Source organism: Cetorhinus maximus, chromosome 5 (assembly GCF_964194155.1).
Source record: "Cetorhinus maximus chromosome 5, sCetMax3.hap1.1, whole genome shotgun sequence".
Lineage (NCBI taxonomy): Eukaryota > Metazoa > Chordata > Chondrichthyes > Lamniformes > Cetorhinidae > Cetorhinus > Cetorhinus maximus.
Window position 1 is genome coordinate 111885397 of NC_135883.1, and position 23178 is coordinate 111908574.

Sequence of the window (23178 nt, forward strand, 5' to 3'; positions counted from 1 at the left end):
ATGGCATTCAAGGCACCATGCTTGCAATCAGGACATAAATGCAAGGACTGGGTATCCATAGTTCTAAAGGTCACTGGAGGACAACCAACAGAATTAAGACCCTCATTGTGAAAATGCAGTCAAAGCTGAGGGGAAAGCTCAACCACGTCTCATCCTCCAGGATGATATCTGCCTGCCAGGGATGGCCTTGGTATGCCTTGCACAGACTAGGGGAATGTCGAGGGCTAGAGATTGCATTCCTGCCTTGTATATGGAGGGAGATCATTCCACAGGAATTATCATTGATTGCTTAGTTATATCCATTGACAGATACGAGGAGGAGTGGAGAATGCAGGCTGCAGGCAAAGCTGCCTATCTGATACCTTTGATTAGAATGAGGAGAAGGGCCTGTTGTCAATTGGCACAGCTCAGAGAAGACCGTTGCCCTGAGGAGCAAGAGCCAGCAGGACCCCAGGAAGATCTAAATGCCAACGAGGAGGAGCCAAATCGACAAAGACGTTTGGCATGACCAAGGATCTATAGAAGATGCAGCTCACAAATCGAGATGAGTGAAAGATAGTGCCACAGATGCGTTCATTTGTCTAGGGATGCGGTAGTTCATATTTGCCACATTCTCCATGAGAAACTCATGCCACATGGACTTGGAGGGCATGCAATGCCGGTTGCTCTGAAGGTTACCACCGCACTGAACTTTTTTTGCCTGCGAATCCTTCCAGGGCTCCACAAGTGACCTTTGCGGAATCTCACAATCGGCGACACCCAAATGCGTAATGGAGGTGACAGGTGCCCCTTTCAATAAAGCCCACCATTACGTGCAGTTCTGCAAGAATGAAGCAAGCCAGGCTGCCAGAGCTGTGGTATTTACTGCGATCTCCGGCTTTCTGCAAATGCAGGGCACCATCGACTACACACATGACCTTGAGAGCTCCCTGGCAGCAGCCTGAGAGATTCATTGGCAGAAAAGGATATCACTCTCTGAATGCCTGGCTAGTTTGTGATCACAAGAAAGCAGATCATGCATGTTTGTGCTAGGTACCCAGGGAGCTCACGTGATTCATACATTTTGAGTCACTCCCAGATGCCAGAGTTATTTGAGGGAGCTCAGTGCTTGGATGGCTGGCCCCTCTAATAAGATCCCATAAAGGCATGACTAATGACGTCCATTTGTTGTCCACAGAGTGCACCTGTGGAGAGATACAATGCTGCACATTCAGCCACCAGATCCAATAGAGCAGACTATTGACCTCTTGAAGATGTGTTTTAGAAGTTTGGACCAAGCAGGCAGGCTCTCAAATACTCATTACAGAGGGTGTCCCGCATCATTGTTGTTTGCATATTCCTGCACAATGTTGCGCTGCAAAAGTGGGATGTTTTGTTATGGAGACATGGAAGAGCTAGATGTCTCCTTGGTCAAGGAGGACGTTGAAGGGGACGAATCTGTCAAGGGCGAGGATTCAGATGAGCCACGTGATGATGCCATAGCACCAGCATTCCAAAAGAATAAGGTGAAGACAAGTTGTTATGAGTGCAGTTCTCTTTATGCTTTGATGTAGGGGACGCAACAAGGCCTTCATTGTCACCTTCAACATGCCATAAAATGTCAACAATCTCACAATGATCACTGAGGAAGCATAAGTCACCTTCATCCCCAATGATGGGTTCATCCTTGTAACGCACAGTAGCCTAGGGACCATGTGGTCGCTGTAGAATGTGCTTAGCACTCCACCACCACATCGTCAAGCAACTGCACATGTTGCTGCCATGGTTGAAAGGACTGCACTAAGTCAGTGGCCATGGATCCTTCAAGAGGCTGAAACACTATATTGCACATTCAGATGCAATCATGCATGCATTACAGCAGCTTAGCAAGGTAGCTCTAAGAGGAAAACATTTGTCAATGGTTAGTGTTGGACTGCCTCAAGAGTAATCTACACCCAGACAGCACCACCTCTCCAAACGCCAGCGAGCTCACATGATTAATGTAGAGGCCACATCTTAATACTGAGCCCCAAGATATCATCGCACATGAGGACACAATGATCTTGTTACTCAACAGCATGCACCCAAAGCTGGAAGTTAGATTAGCATTGTCTTCACAGAGAGTGGTTAAGCAGGACCATCATTGGATTATTGACAAAAGTACACAATTTGCAGAAGCAGCCAAGTTTCCATCCTGCATTGCCTTGGCATTTGGGAGAGAAGTGGCTCAGACAATTTTGACACAGCAGTCAATGATAACTTATTCCCTTCCTCGATGCTGCTGAGGACTCATTAGGAGATATGCTGGAGCATCAGTCCTCAACATTGTCCATCCCACACAAAAAGGCAAATCCTTTCTATCTACCTTAAGTCAGTGTCGTGCAATGAATTCCATATTGGTTTGCGTTCTGTGACTTTATAGAGGGATTCCATAAAACATCACTAAGCAGCCATTCAGGAGCAAACTATGATCCTCATAGCTAATTGGACAGGTTCATCAGGATGAGCACACCTCTGACAGCACATGCTAATTCCCCTTTAGCAGACATTTCAAATGTCACCAAGTGGAACCAGTTTCCATTGCTCACCGTCACGCATAAGGGGAGTGGGGACCAAGAAAGGAATAGCGTTCAGCCTTAAACGTGGAGACGAAATTACGCTGCATGGAGGCTGTGGTGCTCGACACTGAAGACTACTTTATTCAAAACCTCCCAGGACGGCGTGATCACGTGGGGGGACTTCCTGCTCCCATTCCGAGGAAGGCAGCCTGGAAGAAAATCCCCTGGAAGGCCTCGCTGAACCGTGGAGGCAATGATTTTGTATGTTTGGTCAGCATGCTGACGTAGACATTCTGTGCGGGTGCCATTTAAATATGGTGTCAGGACCTTTTCACCCCATGAGGTAATGGCGGGGCAGATGAATCACTGCCTGCCCCACCACAAGTTTCAACGAGATCCTCGTTGATGCATAACTAATGAGTGGAAAATCGGGCGTGAAAATCTGCCCATTGGGAATCACAGAGTCTTTCCCATCCACCGCATTTGGGGAAGGATTTTCTGGTCGTCGGGCGGGCGTGTCAGCATGAAAGGTGGGCAATGCTGTGGGGACAGGAGGACTGCGAGCGCTAAAGTCTGCGCGCACGCGGGGAGCGCGCACTGAAAGCTCCCTGAAGGCACAGAGCGGCCTCAGGGAGCTGAAGAATTGTAGAAACAAAAATAAAGATTTTAAAAATGAGAGAAACGTGTCCCCACATATGACTCAGTCACATGAACAGGGACATAAACAAATTTTTAGATATTTTAAATATTTTTAAATTGCTGTCGGAAACCTAACCGCCCCCCCCTCCTGTGGATGAGGTTTCATAAAAAAATCCAAGGCCGCCTTTGATTGTCATGCGGTTGGATGGGCAGCGAAAAATAGGTTTCAAATAATTGTTTAAGGGCCTTAATCAGGCTCGTAATTGTCGGGCGTGCTGCCGACACTCATGCGTGCCCACCGATCAAAATATTATGTGTGTGCGATAACATCGGGACGCTTGCACGCTATTTTATGCCTAATTGGGTTGGGTGCGCGCAGGATGTAAAATCCCGCCCATGGTGTCCAGAATGGAAAATTCCACCCTATGAGTCTGCTATTTGCAAGCTATATAGGTGCTTAAAATGAACTAGACTGCTTAATGTTAAATGCCAATATTTTGTGTGGGACCATATATGCCCCAGACCCTTAGAATTGCACCAGAAATTTTGTGCTTCGGTATTTGCATTTATCCTTTCATATTTTTGTGTTCTTTTTCCTCCTGTACAAACAAGGTAATGTTTATGTACCACAATTTAACTTACAAAGTCTGTATAATTACATGTTGACATATGTCAGGGCTAATCTGAAACTGCTGGCTTTTATGTGGCCTATATTTTTTTAACCTATTAGTCAACTTCTATTTCGCTAGGTTGCATATATACAACAATATTAAGCTGGAGCAGGAAGGGGGTGTCATTTTAAAGGACTTGTGTTGACCTTGCAAGGCTATGGATAAATTAACACTTAAATTGGTCTTTAAAGAGAAAGCACTGTTTGTATCTTAGAAAAATTTATTCAGCTGAATATTCAGTTGCTTATTTTAAGGGGGAGACATTTGCGCTATTATGGTAGAAATTATTTTTAAGTGTGGCTGAAATCTCTTCTACAAGTTTCTACATTTGAGCAGCAGAACCAATGATTTTTACCAGAGCAAATAGATTTCCTTATGGTAAAATGAGTCACCTGAACTTGCAGGATGTATATGATTCTAAAGGTTGGCTTGAGTTTTCAGTAGGGAAACACGTTTTATACTTGTGGTAATTGTTTCATTAACATTAATGAAGGAAGGAAAGTGTACCTCGTGATGCCTGAAATTTAGTGACAGATATAACTTAGTTAAACCGGCCCTACTGTGTACCTGTATACCTAGCTACAAGCACCATTTTCAATGAATAAACTGTAAAAGCTGAGAACCCTTTGGAGACATTCTTAAAGACTGAAATATTGCACATGGAGTCCTCACTTAGCGTTGGTTGCGTTCCTGAAAATAGCCACTTTGAGTGAAACCCCTTTAAGTGAAGCCTGGTTTCCCATAAGAATCGATGTTAAAGCCAGAGTTAGGCTCCTGAAGACAATTTTTGTCTAGCTGAAATAACTTGCAAAATATAAGAATCACTGAAAAAGTGTATAAATTTAAACACAGGTACTGTACAGTACAGAGCAGTACACTTGTACAGCAAAGAATTATTTTAAAAACAGGGGTCCGCAGCTGTACAAAGTTTACAGTACAGTATCTTAGAATCTTTCAAAAAACAAAGTCCACAGAGTTCTTCAACTAATACAAGGTCCAGTTTTTTAAAAAAAGTTTAAGTTTAGATTGGTACAGGAGGCACCTGAAAATGCAGCAAAAAAATGATCTTGAATATACAGTAAGGACAAAATGGCAGCAACACAATCACAAGCCAGAATCATTGAGCCTGGTGACTCGATGACATCATCATGTCAGGGACTTGATGATGTCATCACGCTGGGCACGTGATGATATCATGAGGCTGCTCGCACCAATTAAAACAGAGAACGCTGCACTTTAAATGGAACACAGACATAAAATATGAGGCCCTTTAAATGTCCCCTTTTAAAGTGGTTTTGTTTTAAAACGGGGACTCCCCTGTAGTATTGTTGATGTCCTTTACCACTTGCATGGCTCACTCTTGAACTTTTTGTTCTGCCAGCATGTAACTTTACTAAATGTGTGTGTTAATTAAAAGCTATCGACCATATGCAGCGAGGGTCTGAATGGCTGTAGTTTTGTGTCCATGCGAAGACCTGAAGAGTAGATTCCTTGCAATACCTGTTGCAGAGAGTTTGAGAGTCCACACAGGGATCGGAATGTTTGTGGTTTCAGCAAGCTGAGTTGCAAGCAATCCATGACACACATCTAGACATCTCCTGTCTCAGCATTAATTTCCATGACAACAGTCTTTGAAGACTAATGCACTGAAATTTGAGGCTGGTGGAGAGAGTGAAAAGCCCCAGTTCTGTCAGGAGATTGGTATAGAACTCAGGTTTTGTTGGAATCTATCCCATTTTGTTCATTAAATTCTGTCAGCGAGGAAATGGTTTGAATTTTCACCTGGTTTCCATACATCTCCCCACCCCCGTGCATTAAGTGGGCAACTCTGGTGGAGCTCTGCCCTACCCTGGGAATGGCACACACTATAAACCTCAATGGAATTCCAGCCATTCAAGAGCTCGTATAAATTCATTTAATAGGTTGAGCTACTCCGAGCCTTCACCGGGGGTGGGGGGGAGTGGTTCAGGGTCCCTTACTTAGGATTACCATGGCTGGGGGATATTCATGTTTATGTGAACCTTTAGAAATTTTGGGGCCTATCTCTGAAAGAAAGTCAGAAAATTATTCATGTGCATCTTGCTTCTCAGCTTTGAGGTTGTTTCTTTGCTTAATTATGATGAGAAATGTGTTCCAGCCTTAACCATGTAATTTCTAGACCATTTTTCTCTCTTTGCATTTTCTGTTGCAGGGCCAAGCTATATTTGCAAGTGGAAGCCCATTTGACCCGGTTACAATGGAAGATGGACGTGTGTTGTATCCTGGCCAGGGTAACAATGCTTACGTTTTTCCAGGAGTTGCACTTGGGGTCGTAGCATGTGGTGTGAGACACATCCGCGAAGAGGTTTTTCTTATTGCAGCAGAGGTAATGTGTATGTTCTTGGCTTTCCCATGGTCCAGCTGTTTATAGAGTTTGGCATCAGTGCTGTGGAGATGCCAAAATCCTTAATGACAAAAGGTGGCAGGTTTATTGTATACATGCTATCTCCAATACAATATTTTTGAACTGAATGAGCTGCATTTTTAAATTGCAATAAATGTAATACTGCAATTGTACCTTAATTTCAAATAACATTGCATTTCTGGTTAAAGTAGTTAAGGCTACATTTTGAACATAGGATCAGCAGACAAGCACTATATTTTTCCAAGACATTTGCAACCTATTTTTTCTTCTCTCTATTGCACGCCACGTTTTATAGCAACATAATTGATGGGTTTACTGCTGCATCTGGCACTCTGGCTGACCTAGAGCTTTGTTCCAAGAGGAATAAGGATATGTGAGAATATAATTTGAGCATAAAAAGGCATGCAGTTTCTTGTAGCTGCAAGATAAAGTGCAAAATGTAACATCTTATTACTTTATCTTCTTTTCAGAATGTATTATAATTGATTAATAGTTAGTTCCTGAAAGATTGTTATACTAATGCCAAGGAACATTGTAACAGTTTCACAAATATGCTTTTCCTTCTATTTTGAGATAACTTAGATTATGTTTTCAAATAATATAAAACTGTATTTATTTCCAAAACATTTATAATCTAGTAATGTGCGATGTTTATCTTTTTAGCTTTCCATGTAGTGTAATATACTTATGAAGTAAAATTACTTCATACTTTAGGGCAAGTAATGTCTTTTTATCAATGCGTGTGTGCAAATACCACATTGTAATATCTGAATTCCTTCACTTCAAAAGCTAGCTTCATCCAAAATAAGCATTGAGCTAATTCTGCACAAACAATGCATCATGGCATGGTTCCACAGTAAATTGTTTGAAGTTTCCCCTGGCGTTTGGTTAAATGTAGCATGATATTTAAGGGCCATGGGCTCAATATTTCCAAAGCTGTTGACAACAGGGTGTCAGTATTCCCAGTCCCTCAGATACTGCAGAGCATTTGGAAAGCTTGGTAGAACAGATTTCAGACCTCATAAAGGAATGTTGCCTGCTTTATTTCTTCTGCTTTATTTATATGCCTGTTAGCACTTCCTCCTTTGAAACTCCCAGGCAGTGAAACTGGGGAATACAATTAGAAAGGGGCTGTCCAGTTTCCACAGTCTAGGTTTAAATATTTTCTGACTGGAAAAGTGAGGCGGAGTAGCACTGATGGGAGGCAAAAAGATGGACTGGTTGGGAGAAAGGCCTATGCTTTGGAAGTTGATGCATAAGGAGGAAGGCCGAGAATGGACCGGAGCAGCTGGGATAGGAAAATAATGGTGGAGACTGACTGCCTTTTGTTTTGAATTTTTCCGTTAATTTAAATGGCGGAAGTTAAGATACCACCTCTTATTACAAAGGTACATACGTTGAAGTCTTGCACATGATGGCTAGGATTGAATCAATGGCCTGTATTGGGGTGCAGGGAATCGTTGCAAGTACTGGGAATAGTTCCAGATCCTATAATTGTAATGTCATGCTCTTTGAAAGACTGGAATGTAATAGGAGATTGTATCCAAAGCAGAGAATATAATTTGTTAATGAAATTTGAAATAGTAGATAATGGCATTTGCTAGTTGAGTAGAATCATGTGAAGCTGACATTGCCATGGCAACTATCAGTGTTTGGGGCACAGGGTCTATATTTATGCTCCAAATAATTAACTTGAACTAACTTCCCCTGTTTTCCTCGCCGACTCCCCCACCACCACCACTCCCCCTAAAACTTCCCTTTGAGCCATTTCAGGTCTTGCTGAAGCTGTGAGGGTGATTTAAATGCAGCTGCATACTGTGGGTGGGAATTCCCTCAGGATGAGCAATTCCCACAAGATTAAGAATTCTGCCCTGGCTATGTAGCCAAGTTCGATCATTTAACCACTGACAGCAATAGCAGGAATAGAAATATTGTAAGTTTTTTAATCCGTTATAGAATGGACGGTGGGGTACTGGTAATGTCACTGGACTAGTAACCTAGAAGCCCAGGCTATGCTTTGGAGACATGGATTCAAATCCCACCATGGCAGCTGGTGGAATTTAAATTCAATTAATAGATCTGGAAGTAAAAGCTAGTTTCAGTAACAGTGACCATAAAACCATTGTTGATTGTCATTAAAACCCTTCTGGTTCACTAATGTACTTTAGGGAAGGACATCTGCCATCCTTACCCGGTCTGGACTCCAGACCCACAGCAATGTGGTTGACTCTTAATTGCCTTCTGAAATGGTCTAGCAAGTCACTCAGTTCAAGGGCAATTAGGGATGGGCACATTCCATCAAAGAATTTTTTTTTTTAAAAAAATTGAAAAACAACATTGTCAAGTGAGTAAAAAGCCTTTTTGTTTGTGTTGTTCTCAAGTGAGTTTTTGCAGGAATAGAAGAACCTGGGGCTGATAGTGGGGATTGCAGGGATGGGGGATAAAAAGAGAGTGAAAAACGGGTGTAAAGGAGAATGCTAGCAGGAATGGCGGGAGAAGGGAAAGGAATGGCCAGTCTGCTCTGGAGTTGGAAAAGGAAGGAGTGGTGGGAGGAATGACCCTGACTCAGGCAGGTGAGATAGGGGTTTGAGAAGGTTGTGTATCTGAATGATGGTGAGGATAGATTGCCTGAGTTGTGATACGGAGGGGAAGATTACCTGCGGTGGGAGACCATAAGACATGGGAGCAGAAATTAGGCCATTCGGCCCATCGAGTCTGCTCCGCCATTCAATCATGATAAGTTTCTCAACCCCATTCTCCCGCCTTCTCCCCGTAACCTTTGATCCCCTTACCAATCAAGAACCTATCTATCCTCGGTCTTAAATACACTCAATGACCTGGCCTCCACAGCCTTCTGTGGCAATGAATTCCATAGATTCACCACTCTCTGGCTAAAGAAGTTTCTCTTCATCTCTGTTCTAAAAGGTCTTCCCTTTACTCTGAGGCTGTGCCCTCGGGTCCTAGTCTCTCCTACTAATGGAAACATCTTCCCCACGTCCACTCTACCCAGGCCTTTCAGTATTCTGTAAGTTTCAATCAGATCCCCCCTCATCCTTCTAAACTCCATCGAGTATAGACCCAGAGTCCTCAAACGTTCCTCAAATGTTAAGCCTTTCTTTCCTGGGATCATTCTCGTGAACCTCCTCTGGACCCTCTCCAGGGCCAGAACATCCTTCCTGAGATACGGGGCCCAAAATTGCGCTCAATATTCTAAATGTGGTCTGACCAGAGCCTTATAAAGCCTCAGCAGCCTATCCCTGCTTTTATATTCTAGTCCTCTCGAAATAAATGCCAACATTGCATTTGCCTTCCTAACTACCAACTCAACCTGCAAGTTAACCTTAAGAAAATCCTGGACTAGGACTCCCAAGTCCCTTTGCACTCCAGATTTCTGAATTCTCTCCCCATTTAGAAAATAGTCTATGCCTCTATTCTTCCCACCAAAGTGCATGACCTCACACTTCCCCATGTTGTATTCTATCTGCCACTTCTTTGCCCATTCTCCTAACCTGTCCAAATCCTTCTGCAGCCTCCCCACCTCCTCAATACTACCTGTCCCTCCACCTATCTTTGTATCATCTGCAAACTTAGCCAGGATGCCCTCAGTTCCTTCATCTAGATCATTAATGTATAAAGTGAAAAGTTGTGGTCCCAACACTGACCCCTGCGGAACTCCACAAGTCACCGGCCGCCATCCTGAGAAGGACCCCCTTATTCTCACTCTCTGCCCCCTGCCAGACAGCCAATCTCCTATCCATGCTAGTACCTTGCCTCTAATACCATGGGCTCTTATCTTACTGAGCAGCCTCCTGTGCGGCACCTTGTCAAAGGCCTTCTGGAAGTCCAAGTAGATAACATCCATTGGCTCTCCTTTGTCTAACCTACTCGTCCTCAAAGAATTCTAATGGATTTGCCAGGCATGACCTCCCCTTGATGAAACCGTGCTGACTTTGCCCGATTTTACCATGCACTCCCAAGTATTCTGAAATCTCATCCTTAATAATGGACTCTAAAATCTTACCAACAACCGAGGTCAGGCTAATCGGCCTGTAATTTCCCGTCTTTTGCCTCACTCCCTTCTTAAACAGGGGGGTTACATTAGCGATTTTCTAGTCCTCTGGGACCCTTCCTGACTCCAGTGATTCCTGAAAGATCACCACTAACACCTCCACTATCTCTTCAGCTATCTCCTTCAGAACTCTGGGGTGCAATCCATCTGGTCCAGGTGATTTATCCACCTTCAGACCTTTCAGTTTTCCTAGCACCTTCTCCTTGGTAATGGCCACCATACTCACCTCTGCCCCCCTGACTGTCTTGAACTTTGGGGATGTTACTCGTGTCTTTCACCGTGAAGACTGATGCAAAGTACTTATTCAGTTCCTCCACCATTTCTTTGTTCCCCAGTACTACTTCTCCAGCGTCATTTTCCAGCGGCCCAATGTCCACTTTTGCCTCTCTCTTACCCTTTATATATCTAAAAGACTCTTGCAATCTTCTTTTATATTATTGGCTAGTTTACCCTCATATTTAATCTTCTCCCTTCTTATTTCTTTTTTAGGTGTCCTCTGTTGGTCATTGTAGGCTTCCCAATCCCCTGGTTTCCCACTGCTCTTCGCTTTCTCTTTAGCTTTTATGCTGTCCCTGACTTCCCTTGTCAGCCATGGTTGCCTCGTCCTCCCATTAGTATGCTTCTTCTTTCTAGGGATGAATTTTTGCTGTGTCTCCCAAATTACTCCCAGAAACTCCTGCCATTGCTGTTCCACTGTCTTTCCTGCTAGGCTCATCTCCCAGTCAATTCTGGCCAGCTCCTCCCTCATGCCTTTGTAGTTGCCTTTATTCAACTGTAATACCATTACATCTGATTCCAGCATTTTCCTCTCAAATTGCAGGGTAAATTCTATCATATTATGGTCACTTCCTCCTAAGGGTTCCTTCACCTTAAGCTCCCTTATCAAATCTGCCTCATTACACATCACTAAATCTAGAATTGCTTGTTCCCTAGTGGGCTCCACCACAAACTGCTCCAAAAAGCCATCTCGTAGACATTACACAAATTCCTTTTCTTGGGATCCACTACCAACCTGATTTTCCCAGTCTACCTGCATATTGAAATCCCCCCATGATCACTGTAACCTTGCCTTTCTTACACGCCTTTTCTATCTCCTGGTGTATCTTGTGCCCCACATCCTGACTACTGTTCGGAGGCCTGTATATAACTCCCATTATGGTTTTTTCACCTTTGTGGTTCCTCAACTCTACCCACACAGATTATACATCACCTGACCCTACGTCATTTCTTGCTATCGATTTAATTTCATTTCTTACTAACAAAGCAACCCCACCTCCTCTGCCAACCTGCCTATCTTTTCGATAGGATGTATATCCTTGGATATTTAGCTCCCAGTCCTGATCCCCTTGCAGCCATGTCTTCGTGATGCCCACCACATCATACCTGCCAATTTCAATCTGCGCCACAAGCTCATTTACCTTATTTCGTATACTGCGTGCATTCAGATACAACACCTTCAGTCCTGTATTTCCCGTCCCCTTTCTCATTGTCAACCCTTTATCTGATGTGCTTGAAGTTAGATTCCTAGCCCTTTCCAAACACTCTGTCCTATTTTGTGTTCTGGAGACTTTAATAGCCTCTCTTGGGCTCTCCTTTCTTTTCAGTTTTTCATAATTTTCCATGAAGTTGAATCCACCCCCACCACATGCTAACCTGCTGCATACTTCTTGGAGTTTTACCCTTCCCTTCCCCCCCCCACTTTCTAGTTTAAAGTCCTGTTGACCACCCTAGTTACCCTTTTCGCTAGAACATTGGTCCCAGATCGGTTCAGGTGGAGACCGTCCCAATGGTACAGATCCCTCCTGTTCCAATACTGATGCCAGTGCCCCACGAAATGGAACCCCTCTTTCCCGCACCACTCCTTTAGCCACGTGTTTACTTCCCTTATTTTCGCGTCCCTATGCCAATTTGCACGTGGCTCGGGTAGTAATCCGGAGATTATAACCCTTGGGGACCAGTTCTTTAATTTAGTTCCTAGTTCCTGATAATCCCCAAACAGGTCCTCTTTCCTAGTCTTACCTATGTTATTTGTCCCGACGTGGACCACAACAACTGGATCCTCCCCCTCCCTCTCCAATATCCTTTCAAGCCGGTCAGAGATGTCCCTCACCCTGGCACCGGACAGGCAACATACCATGCGGGACTCTCGATCCTGCTTGCAAAGGATGCTATCAATTCCCCTAATTATAGAATCCCCTACAACTACCACTTGTCTTTTTGCTCCCCCCTCTTGAATGGCCTCCTGTGCCATGGTGCCGTGGTCAGCTGGCTTAGGGAGCTTTTAGTTTGGTTGGATTACAGGTTAAAATGAATGAATATGCATCATTTTTAATGCAACCAGAAGTCTGGAAGGTACGCAGCAACAGTTGGATCTAAATTCTAAAGTATAAAGAAAACTAATTTCTATCTGGCAGATTACTTTAACAATCAGGAGATCAAAAGCAAAATATTGCAGATGCTGGAAATGTGAACTAAAAGCAGAAAATGCTTAAAGTACGCAATGGCTTGGATTTTACACTCGCCTGCCAGCGGGTTTGATGGCAGGGGGGCTCATTAAAACTAGTGGGCGTCCTGCTCACCCCTGCCCCCAACAAGTTTATACCAGTTTGGGGGGGGGGAAGGGAGGTGGCATCGGGTGGTCCAGCTGCCAGTGGAACAATTGAGGCCCTTAAGAGGGCAATTAATTCCCACTCAAGGCTCTCATCCCAGGATTTAACCAGTGGTGGGTGAGGCTCATACCAAGTACCCAGCCTGTCAGGTACCCCTGCGTGGGTGGGCAGGAGGGGCCATGGTCGCTTCTTAATAGACTCTCTGGGGCACGTTGGAAGGCTCCTCCCCAAGGTTTTACCCCCTCCAAGTTTGCCCTCCCCCCGCAGCCCCCATTGGCCTTTCAAACTCCCACCCCACCTCCCCCCAATACCTTGCCAGGGCCTGCCAATGTGACACCCAATGGGAGACCACAATACGCTTACCCAAATTCCGATCCAACGGTGCTCACTTCTCTCCCAAAGTGCTGGAGAACTGCCGACCTCTGGCCAGCAGCTCTCTAAAACTGGACTTTCTGTTCCTGAGGGTCGTAAATCCTATCCAATTGGCTGTTAAATGGCTACGGGGCAGCCGGTGTTCACCTAAGTGGGCTTACCACCCGCCCCTCCCCTCCTTCACCCCCACACTGACTTTTAGCCAGAGGGAAATCCAACACCTCAGATAGTTCAGAGGGAGAGAAACAAAGGAGGGAATCTTGTGTCATCTTCCTTGGCGAGTTTGGCAGTGAAAACTACCGAGGACCGTTGTGACTCAAGGCCGACCAGGTTTGTGGGATTGTGCCTTGCTGATGATCATCGTAGCTTGGGGGCGAAACTTGGGGGTGAAAGCTGTTGTCAGATAGCTCTCTCCTGACTCCTGGGCTCTTCTTCCAGAACAGGGTGGATTATGAGATCCGAGAGAGATGTTCAAAATAGTTTTGATGCTGAAGCACCTTGGGATAGTTTTCAGTTTTAAAGGCACTGTATCTGTTCAGATCATGTCAGATTATTGCCCAAGAGTGGATGAAAACGTTAGCTGCTTATGCAGATGGCTATTATAACATGAAGTGCTGGAAACAGAATTCAAAATAACTTTAAAGAGGAAAGTAGATAAATGTTTGAAAAATAAAACAGTGTGTGGAAAGACAGTGGAATGGGACTAAATAGATAGCTCTTTCAGAGAGTTGATGTAGACCAGATGTGCTGGAGAATTCTATAATTCCAACTCGCACAGCACAAAAATGAAATTTTGAAGGGCATAATTTTTAGGCTTGAAACATTGAAAAAGTTAGAATTCACCTGAAAACTCAGGAGGTTTCAGTTAAACCTGGGCAATTGAGAGGTAAGTTCATGGCTACTTGTGCCATGCGATTGGCTTCACCAGTTCCATTATGACAGCATTAAATAATCTAGTTGGGGTTTACCAGTGAAATAAAAATAGAAAATGTACACAATCGATTTAGAATCTGAGAATTAAGGATGAATCAACATCTTATCGGGTTCTGATCAAAAGTTACATCCAAAACTTTTAAACGACCATCATTTCAATGTTGATGACCCGTGTTTACCATATACTATTTATTTCACCAGTGAAATGTAACGAGCATCGATTTAAGCCTTCTTGACTTTCCTGATGTTTGAAGATTGGCTAACCTGGTGGACCAGCAGGTTAGCCAGTGAATTTCTAGATGTTGGATGCTTACACAACTGGGGCTGACAGTATAACTTGCATCTGCACGTGTGTGTAACTGGGTCGTAGTTTCAGATCAATATTGCAGTGACACTTTGCCTCTGAAATTTTGGGTTTGGTTTGATGGAGATGGTAGGGGAGCAAGTTCTACTTGTCTGCCTCTGAATTTCGACAGGAGATAGGCAGGACCTCCTGGGAAATAGCTGAAAAAAGCTCGCTGCTCTCTTGAATGGATGGGTCAGGCTGGGGCTATTGTGGGAGTTGGTAGGACACCTAAATAACATAGGCTGTTGAGCAGATATTTGTATTTTCATTGTTTTATACTTATATTTGGAAGAAAATTGTCAGAGAATTCAAGTAGCTGATACTTCAGTCAAGAATTAAGCCTGTAGATAATTGCTGTTAAAGAATGTTAAGGAAGAGTTATGGACAAAAGTAATCATACCTGATGCAGCCTGCTAAAATATGTTTTGAAAATAAGCCTTGTAATAATTACTTACATACTGTGTATAAATCATAACTCAGTGACTCTAGGTATGCATTATAGTCTTAAACATGGATAGATTTATTGGACATTAATGAACCAATATTTCTGCAGTTGTAGCCTTACATTTTTCATTTCCCTATGATCACAGTAAATTGTGCACATGTACATTATTATACAGACAGCTGCACAGAGAGTCAGTCTCACTTATACAGTAGCTCTAGAATCCAGAACTTTATATATGTCTGTGACCTAACATCCAATGTTTAATGTGTCTGAGTAAAATAATTGTCTCACGTAACCATGAACTGTTGAGTTAACCTTGATGATTTGTTCACATTTTAGTCTTTGGGTGTGTGAGCAAAGACCAGGTCCATTCACTAAACTCAGACAAAAGTGCCAATCAATAACCAGCAATGACTACAAAAATATTCAACTAGCTATTATATTTGCAAAGCTACTGTTGATACACCTGAACAACCATGCCCACTGCTCCGATGCCCATTCGATTCCAAATGGTGATGTCCCCCTGAACTGGTAAAGTTCTTTAATGCTGGCTCCTCCCCTGACCTGTGAGCTGCTGCTGTAACTTTAAACTTTGAAAAACATTTTTACTTAACTTGTTAAGTCAAGCCTCTGTCTTGCCCCAGACATGGACCAAGCCTCCATGCAGCTGGTCTGATTCAGACAGCTGCAAAACTTTGGCCCCCTCTGGGGAAAACTGCAAAAATTGTGGGAGATGGCCTTTTAGTAAGCCTACAATGAGGTTAATTGGCCTCATAAGAGGTGCAAAGCACTTCAGAGGCCTGCACTCACTCTTGCCATGGAGAAAATCAGGGAGGGTGGGCAATGAGGTGGGACATCCGGTCGCTCAATGTCCTGGCCATTTTCTTTTTTAACCTGCCCGCCTCTGTATGAGCCCTTGGTGTCTGAATCACAGCAAACAAGACCATTGGAGATCTCACAGTCTTTCTTACACTCATGCACAATTTTCAGCTAAAATGACCAACTGTATCTTGAGCCTGACGACTTGAAGGCTTGTTCAAGCACTTGAGGATTAACCGTGGCTAAATATTGCCTGACTCCGGCAGAATGGATGTTTCTTTCATCATGTGAGGATTTATGAATCTTGTTTAGTTTGGAATGACTTCATGTTGCATCAGCTTCCATAATCTTGTGTTGGTGTAGCCAATGCTGAATACTTGGTATTCATAGCTATAGTCATACAGGAGCTGTTAATCATTTTCTCTTTTATTGCTCAGTTTTGTTTGGTCTCAAATTAATTTTGACTTACGAACATTTTTATTAAAAAATATTAATGTTACTGTTACAATATTTACTAATGTAAACAGAGAATTTATTATTGACTGCAGGGCCAATGTCATAAATACTGGAGCTTCATTCACTGGGAGAGTATCTTGGAAACTTGTGCATGTATTTCCCACGATTTTCCATCCACTTAAAATTAATTAACAGAAGACCTTGGGAAGTGCACCTGCATTCCCTGTGGGCAAAGCTCCATGTTGGGAGCACACATTCATAAAATTTGCCTTAATATCTGCAGAATTAATGAGACGAAAATTATTTCTTTATGAAGAAGTTGATCACCAGCTGGATCGGGCTGCTAGGAAGAATGTTCAAGCTAGGACACTGAGCTAATTTCAGAAACAACGAGATGATGTAATGGGTAAATGGCTGAGTATTAATTCAGGAAGGATTAGAGCAAATTGACAGGGCATTTTCCATCTCAACCTAACTTGTGATCAGAATTTCCCATCGTAGAGGATCTGTGAAGCAGACATTCACAAAAAAATGATTAATTATTTTATAATTTATTTTAAAAATGCTTGATCTCCGCTGAAGAAGCAGAATGAACACGGTGAGATATTTCTACAACAAGCGGGGACGGAAGATGGAGAAGACCGTTGGGATTCTGCCTCACTTTCCCTGGCCTTTTAAAATTTGTCCACAGGAGATGTCAGGGCATTTCTCTAGCCTCCCGAGGAAATTTTACCCTTTGCACCTCTGGGACAACTTAGTGGAACTCACGCCCACTGAAAGCTGCTCTAGACTTTCTGAAAGCCACGAAACTTTGCTAGACTAAGATAATTGTTTTAGCATGGGATCAGCCACCTTGTTTGGTGACATAATGGAACCTCGAGCGGGATTTTGAGTGCAGTGAGATGGAATGGAGCTGCTCCGTCTCACGAGCAGATTTACTGGGCTGGAATGGGCAATTTTGATGTGCCCTTGCAGCAATCAGCAGCCTGAAACGGGGCCTCGGGCCTGGGCAGTGTAACATGCTGGTGTTCTGCTTTGCCACACTGTGGGCTGGATTTTGTGGAGCCCACGGGAGCAGACAAGATGGCAGGCGGGCTTGGAGAGTTGCGCAGTAGGCGGGGAAAATGGCTGCCGATTTATGTCAGCAGTGGGAGGATAAGTGGGAAACTTGCCTGTTTGCGGCTGGAACCTCATATATATTCAAATTGATAACTTGTTTGCAATTTACATGTAATTTGCTGTGATTTAATGCAACCTCCCCAATTAAATAAAATTAACGAGAGTCCCCTGTGCCTTCAATAATCCATCCATTGAATGCTGGCGACTCGAATGTGGTTTACCTGACTCGCTGTGAGAGCTCTTTTGACTTGCCTGAGAGTGAGTCACAGGGAGCAGCATTGTCTTTGGAAAGTTTTTCTGTGTTCAAACTAGGTAACCTGACACTGAGGGGTGTGGTGTAGAATGTGACTAGGCCAACATTGTTGGTTCAAAAAAATTAAAAGGGCAGTGCAAAGTTTTTGGACAGAGGGGCCTCTCATTAAAGTGGCATTACATATGAGTCCCTTGCAGGAGGGCACTTCAGAGGCTGCCTTGGGAGAAGGTGTTGCACAACGGGAATCACTCACCCTGCACTCCTTCAGCCTCGATTGCTGAAGGGGTTTAGTGCTGTACAGGAACCAGTGCAGGCAGCCCAGCAGCAGTGGCAACAGGAAAGAGCACAATGAAAGGGGCCAGGCAGCAAGGCAGAGGCAGACTCAGGCCCTTGGCACATCCAAAAGTTTACCAGACTAAGATGACGCATCTACAAATATCAAGAGTTGCTGCCTGAAGCGATCACACCTCTCCAGGGAGTCCTTTACAGAACTGTGCACTCTAATGCAGGGTGACCTGTGTCCCCGGAGATTCTGTGGATACTCTGTACCACTGGCACTGAAGGTTACTGCAGCTCTTAACTTCCACATGCAGCCGGTTCCTTCCTGGGGTCTACAGGTGACATATGCAGCATCTCCCAAGCAGCTGCTCACTGCTGCATCGAGGAGGTAATAAATGCACTGTACAAGAGGGTTGGAAAATTCATAAGATTCCAGATGGACAAGCCAGGTGGAAGAGGGTACTGGGATTCGCAGCTATTGCCAGCTTTCCACATGTTCAAGGAGTAATAGACTGCACCCATGTAGCCATCAAGGTAGCACCCAAGCAGTTGGCCACATTTACTTTCAGAAAGAGAGATTCCATTAGCTCAATGTGCAGTTAACATGTTGACCACAAGAAACTAATCATTCGTGTGCGTGCTCATTGTGCCATTAGCAGCCACAATACCTATGTGCTTTGACACTTGCAGGGACCAATCATGTTTGTGCCAAGGGCATAAATCAATGGATGGATCCTAGGTGACAAGGTCTATCCTCTTCAAAGATAGCTGATGACGCCCATCAGAAACTCTGTCAGGCAGACAAGAGGTTCATTGCCAGTCACGTCACAACAAGGAACATCATAGAGCAAACCATTGGTCTACTAAAGATGTGCTTCTGCTGCCTCAAGCATCCTAGAGGTGCTTTCCAATATCATCCAGTAAAAATATCACACTTGGCCGTTGTGTGCTACACAGTACATAACATCGCGGTGCAGAGAGGTGACAACATCAGCCTGGAGGAAGAGGTGGTGGCAGTCGGCTCATCCGCCTAGGAGGGCGAGGAATTAGAGAGCAAAATGGAAGAACCACAGCCTCAAGCTGCTGCCAATGTGCATGCTATGGAAGATGACGCACAGGAGACAAGGGACCATATCAGACCCCCTCTACCTGGTCACTATTAAGTGACATAAAATCAGCAGCCTTACCTCTTTTCATGAATGAACTCACAATGCTCTTCCTTGGCCATCACAGAGGCCTGCATCTCAGTCTCCGAGCAAGCAGCCTGTGGCCCTTGAGCACACGGTATTAAATATCATACATTTCTAAAGGGGAAATATCACGAAGCCTTCGATAAAAAAATAGACGCTGAATAAGGTAGCGCAACATTTTAATGTGATACTAATACTTCTTCCCTAACATAATTATATAAACACCAGTTCAACCTTACTGTGTGAAAGTGAACTTTTTGAAACATTTCCACGTGCTATGGCTAGGTGCATCTCCAACACCTGCAGACGTGGTGGGAGCAGGCTGCTGCTCTCTGCTCTTTGGCCTTTGATGACCTTGGCAGGCATCCTCTGGCAGGCATCCTCTGGCAGGCCTAGGCCTGGATGAGGCATTCTCTGTGGCCACTGCTGCTGGCGAGGTTTGGGTCAGTGGCAGAGGGGCTGGGGAGCTTTTAACATTGCTCTTGAGAAGAACCCTCAAATGTTCAGGCTGCATTTCCCCCAGCCCCTTGGTGTGAGATGGCACTGCCTTGCTTCCCATTAACTGAGGGCACCTGGTGTGGTGCCTGGGGCATTGACAGCCTCTCATTGGCCCACTGCTGTAATGAACTCATGGCACCAGTGATGGTCTGCAGGGTCCTGCTGACACCAGGCACCCACTCTATGGTCTCCTAGGATTGTCTCTCCCTGGTGGTTGCCACCCATCCGGTGGAAGAAGCAACATGGCAGAGGCCATGGCATGGATGGGCTGCTCCATTGCCCACGCATGTCTGCTCAAAGCCTGAGGAAGCTCTGCCAGATTCTCCCTTTACCTCAGCGAATGCAATAGGTTGATAGTGGCCCTCATCAGAGGCTCTTCATCAGCTGGGGATGCAGCAGGGGACTGCCCTTCAACAGCCCTCCAGCGGCCAGTGGCCTAGCCTGTCATTGCCTCCCTCGCCTCCATCAGGTTGATTGCAGTGCTCACCAGATTGTGACCCCAGGCTTGCACGCGATCGACTCCCCACCGAGGTGAATGTATCTGCACTGGTGCAGGGGAGATGTGACACTGCACTCTCAGGGACATCCGGACTGCCGTCCTCAGAGCAGGTGTGAGGTGAAACACATGGCGACTGGCCACAATTCTTTGTGATAGTTGACCCAGCAAATGAAACATTTAAACAATTACTGTAGTGATGATGTTAAGGGCTGCTACCATTCATGGGTGCAACAGCTGCCATGGTCGCCAGTGATGATGGGTAAGTGCAATTCCTTGTCGCGCTCCACACCCGCCAATCCAAGCTCAACGTCAGATACGGGCCGACCATCCTGTTTCCCTGCCAGATCCAGGATTTCCATCTGTGCCTCTGAAAGTGGTTGAATCTCTGGCACCCCACCTCAAGCCTTGGACTTCTCCCTCCTGTTGCCCTACAAGCATAAGGGGAGAAGAAGTGAGATTTGCAGTGATGCAGAGGATAATCCCTTAGTGCCAAATTGCCCCCTCGTTACCATGGGGTGTCAGGTTGCCCAGCTGTCCCTAATCCTCACTACCTTTGGGTAAGATGCCGAGGATGCTACAGATTCCGGTGACACACGGAGCCTGTGCAACTATGGAGGCTGGTGAGGGGAAGCACTTTACACTTCAACACCTGTCCCAACCCTTAACTATTCAGTGTCTCTACTTTTCTCACCCATCTTTTATCCGCTTCTATGGCACTCAAACTCATCCTTGCATTGCGGAGGAGGTCATTCATCCTTTTTCAGCACTGGACCCAGTCCCTCGGATGGAGCCCACGGCTGCTCACCTCCCTGGCAACCACCATCCAGGCCACCTTCAACTTTCATGATGGCCTCTTGCTGTCATCAGTTGGAAATAGAATCTCTCTGCATTCCCAAATGGTCTGGAGGAGACTGCGCAGCGAGATCTCGCTGAACGGTGGGGGGATGCATTGGAACACCTCCCTGCACTGCTGACTCCGTGACGACACTAACTGGACTTTTACCAACAAAGAGATTTCTTCTGCTTGGATTGCCCCAGGTTCTTGGATGCGCTAATCTCACTTCTGGCAACACTGGCCAGTTCAATTGCAGTAGTCCCGTAGAAAGACCTGAATGCAGAATTTCAGCTTTTGAACAGACCTTTTCTGCCTTCTAAATTTCGCGCCTTCTCCTGCATGGGGATCAGGTGTCACGGGTTCCCTGACATCCAAACCGCTCCCACCATGTCATCTGTCGGCAAGCCCGTGCCTCTCGCAGCTCACCACCATGTGATTTGGTTCAGGTGGCAGCATCCTTCCTGCACCAGATTCCCAACATATGGGCCCACTGGCGGACTCTGGTGGGACAAAGTCCAACCCTGTGCTGCCAGCATAGACCCTTGAGATGGGCTGATGTTTCTTTGTAAGTTTTAAGTACTCGATGAAGTACAAGTAGATACTGGGGTTGTAGAAGTACCATCTGTGGTATATAACACCTTATTTTTTTAATAGTTTATTTTCAAAGATGACTAAATAATTACACTCAATTGTCTTTGAAGTACATGAAGCAATTAATCTTTTTGGAGTTACCTGTCGTTGTTCAGCTCTTATATTGCATCAGTATAATCATGGCAAAAGAAAATAAGCAATGACATCAAGAATTTGAGATTAACGTGGAACAAGCCTGTTTATGATAGCACAAGCTCAGAATAAAGTTCACAAGTTATCGTTTGCACTAAAGAATTATGAGGCATAAAGTTTTCAATACTGAAGTCTTACCCACCTAAATAAATAACATGTGACCTTCATATTGTCATTTGAGTGTTGTGTGGAAATAATGTCACTCGTGATGATATGGAGGAAGGATTGGTCGAGTTATTGCATAGAAATGTTGTAATCATATTAATAAAGTGTGTGTTTATAACACCTTAGTGCATAGTGATCAGAGCTATTCTTCCCCCCATTCTTGCAACTATTTTTCTTTCCCATCTCACATATTTGGTTGATTTTTTTTTTGCAATAATAGCTCACTTAAACACATAGGGCAGAATTTTGCTGTTGGTGAGCAGGGGGCGGGGCCTGCTCGCCGACGCGAGATGACGTCGGACGGAACCTCCGATGTCACTGCGCCCCATTTAAATTTTCAGGAAGGCGGGGGCACAGCAAAATCACCTGCGGGCCGGCCGACCTGTCAATGGCCTTAAGGTTGGTGGGCAGGCCAGGAGCCCCGGCGGGGAATAGAGTAAACATGAAACCTCATCCAGCAGCAGGATGAGGTTTCATGCAGGGTTTTAAAAATTTTAATAGTTATTCTGTAAATTATGAACATGTCCCATCTCATGAGGGGGACATGTTAGGAAATTTTTTTTTTCTATTTTTAAAATATTTTTCAAAGTGGAAGCGATCTCCCTGAGGCTGCACTTAGCATAGCGCTTCCCGCCGAACGTCACGCTGGGCGGGCCTTAATTGGCCCACCCATGTAAAATGGCGGTGCGGCCCACTTCGCTGGCGGGGATCGGCTCCGCACCCGCCGGAGATTGGGTTGGGCCCACCCACCCGACAGGCAGAAAATTCTGCCCATAGTGAAGAATGCAAAATCTGCAAGAATTTTCCATTTCTGTATTGTGGCCAGTGTAATATATATGATGGATACACCTCTAACTAGTGAGCCAATTGTTGTTGGTTCTTAAACAGCTGAGTATAAGTAATTGGTGCATTAACACCTGATACATTGAGCACTTATTCCATTAGCAGGAGAAATGAGACACTGCTCAGATGAAAGTTTGGAGATTCCCCCTTCCCATCAAGATCTTTTTCCTCTTTTGCCAACAGTGTGACTTGTTCTGTTGCACTCCTCCACTGGTATTAATGGTCTTCCATGTAGTGTGAGGTTAGAAAGTGAGTGTGGCAGTTTATTCTTGTGGGAATCGCAGCTAAGCTTGGTCCTGTCCTCACATTCAAACATGCGTTCAAACATGCGCTTCCAGCAGATTGAGATTATTATAGTGATGTATCCATTTAATGTTCCCCAATAACACTGAATATATTTGTAGAAAAAGTGGA

The 23178-nt window shown here is 44.7% G+C and overlaps 1 protein-coding gene across 1 annotated transcript in view; it reads left to right on the forward strand.

Moving 5' to 3' along the window:
- The window catches only part of me1 (malic enzyme 1, NADP(+)-dependent, cytosolic), a 493779-nt gene that overhangs the window by 452769 nt on the left and 17832 nt on the right, over window positions 1–23178 (forward strand). Inside the window, exon 12 of the mRNA XM_078542316.1 lies at window positions 6039–6212. Coding sequence (XP_078398442.1) covers window positions 6039–6212 — 174 coding nt within the window. The remainder of the gene's footprint in view (window positions 1–6038; window positions 6213–23178) is intronic.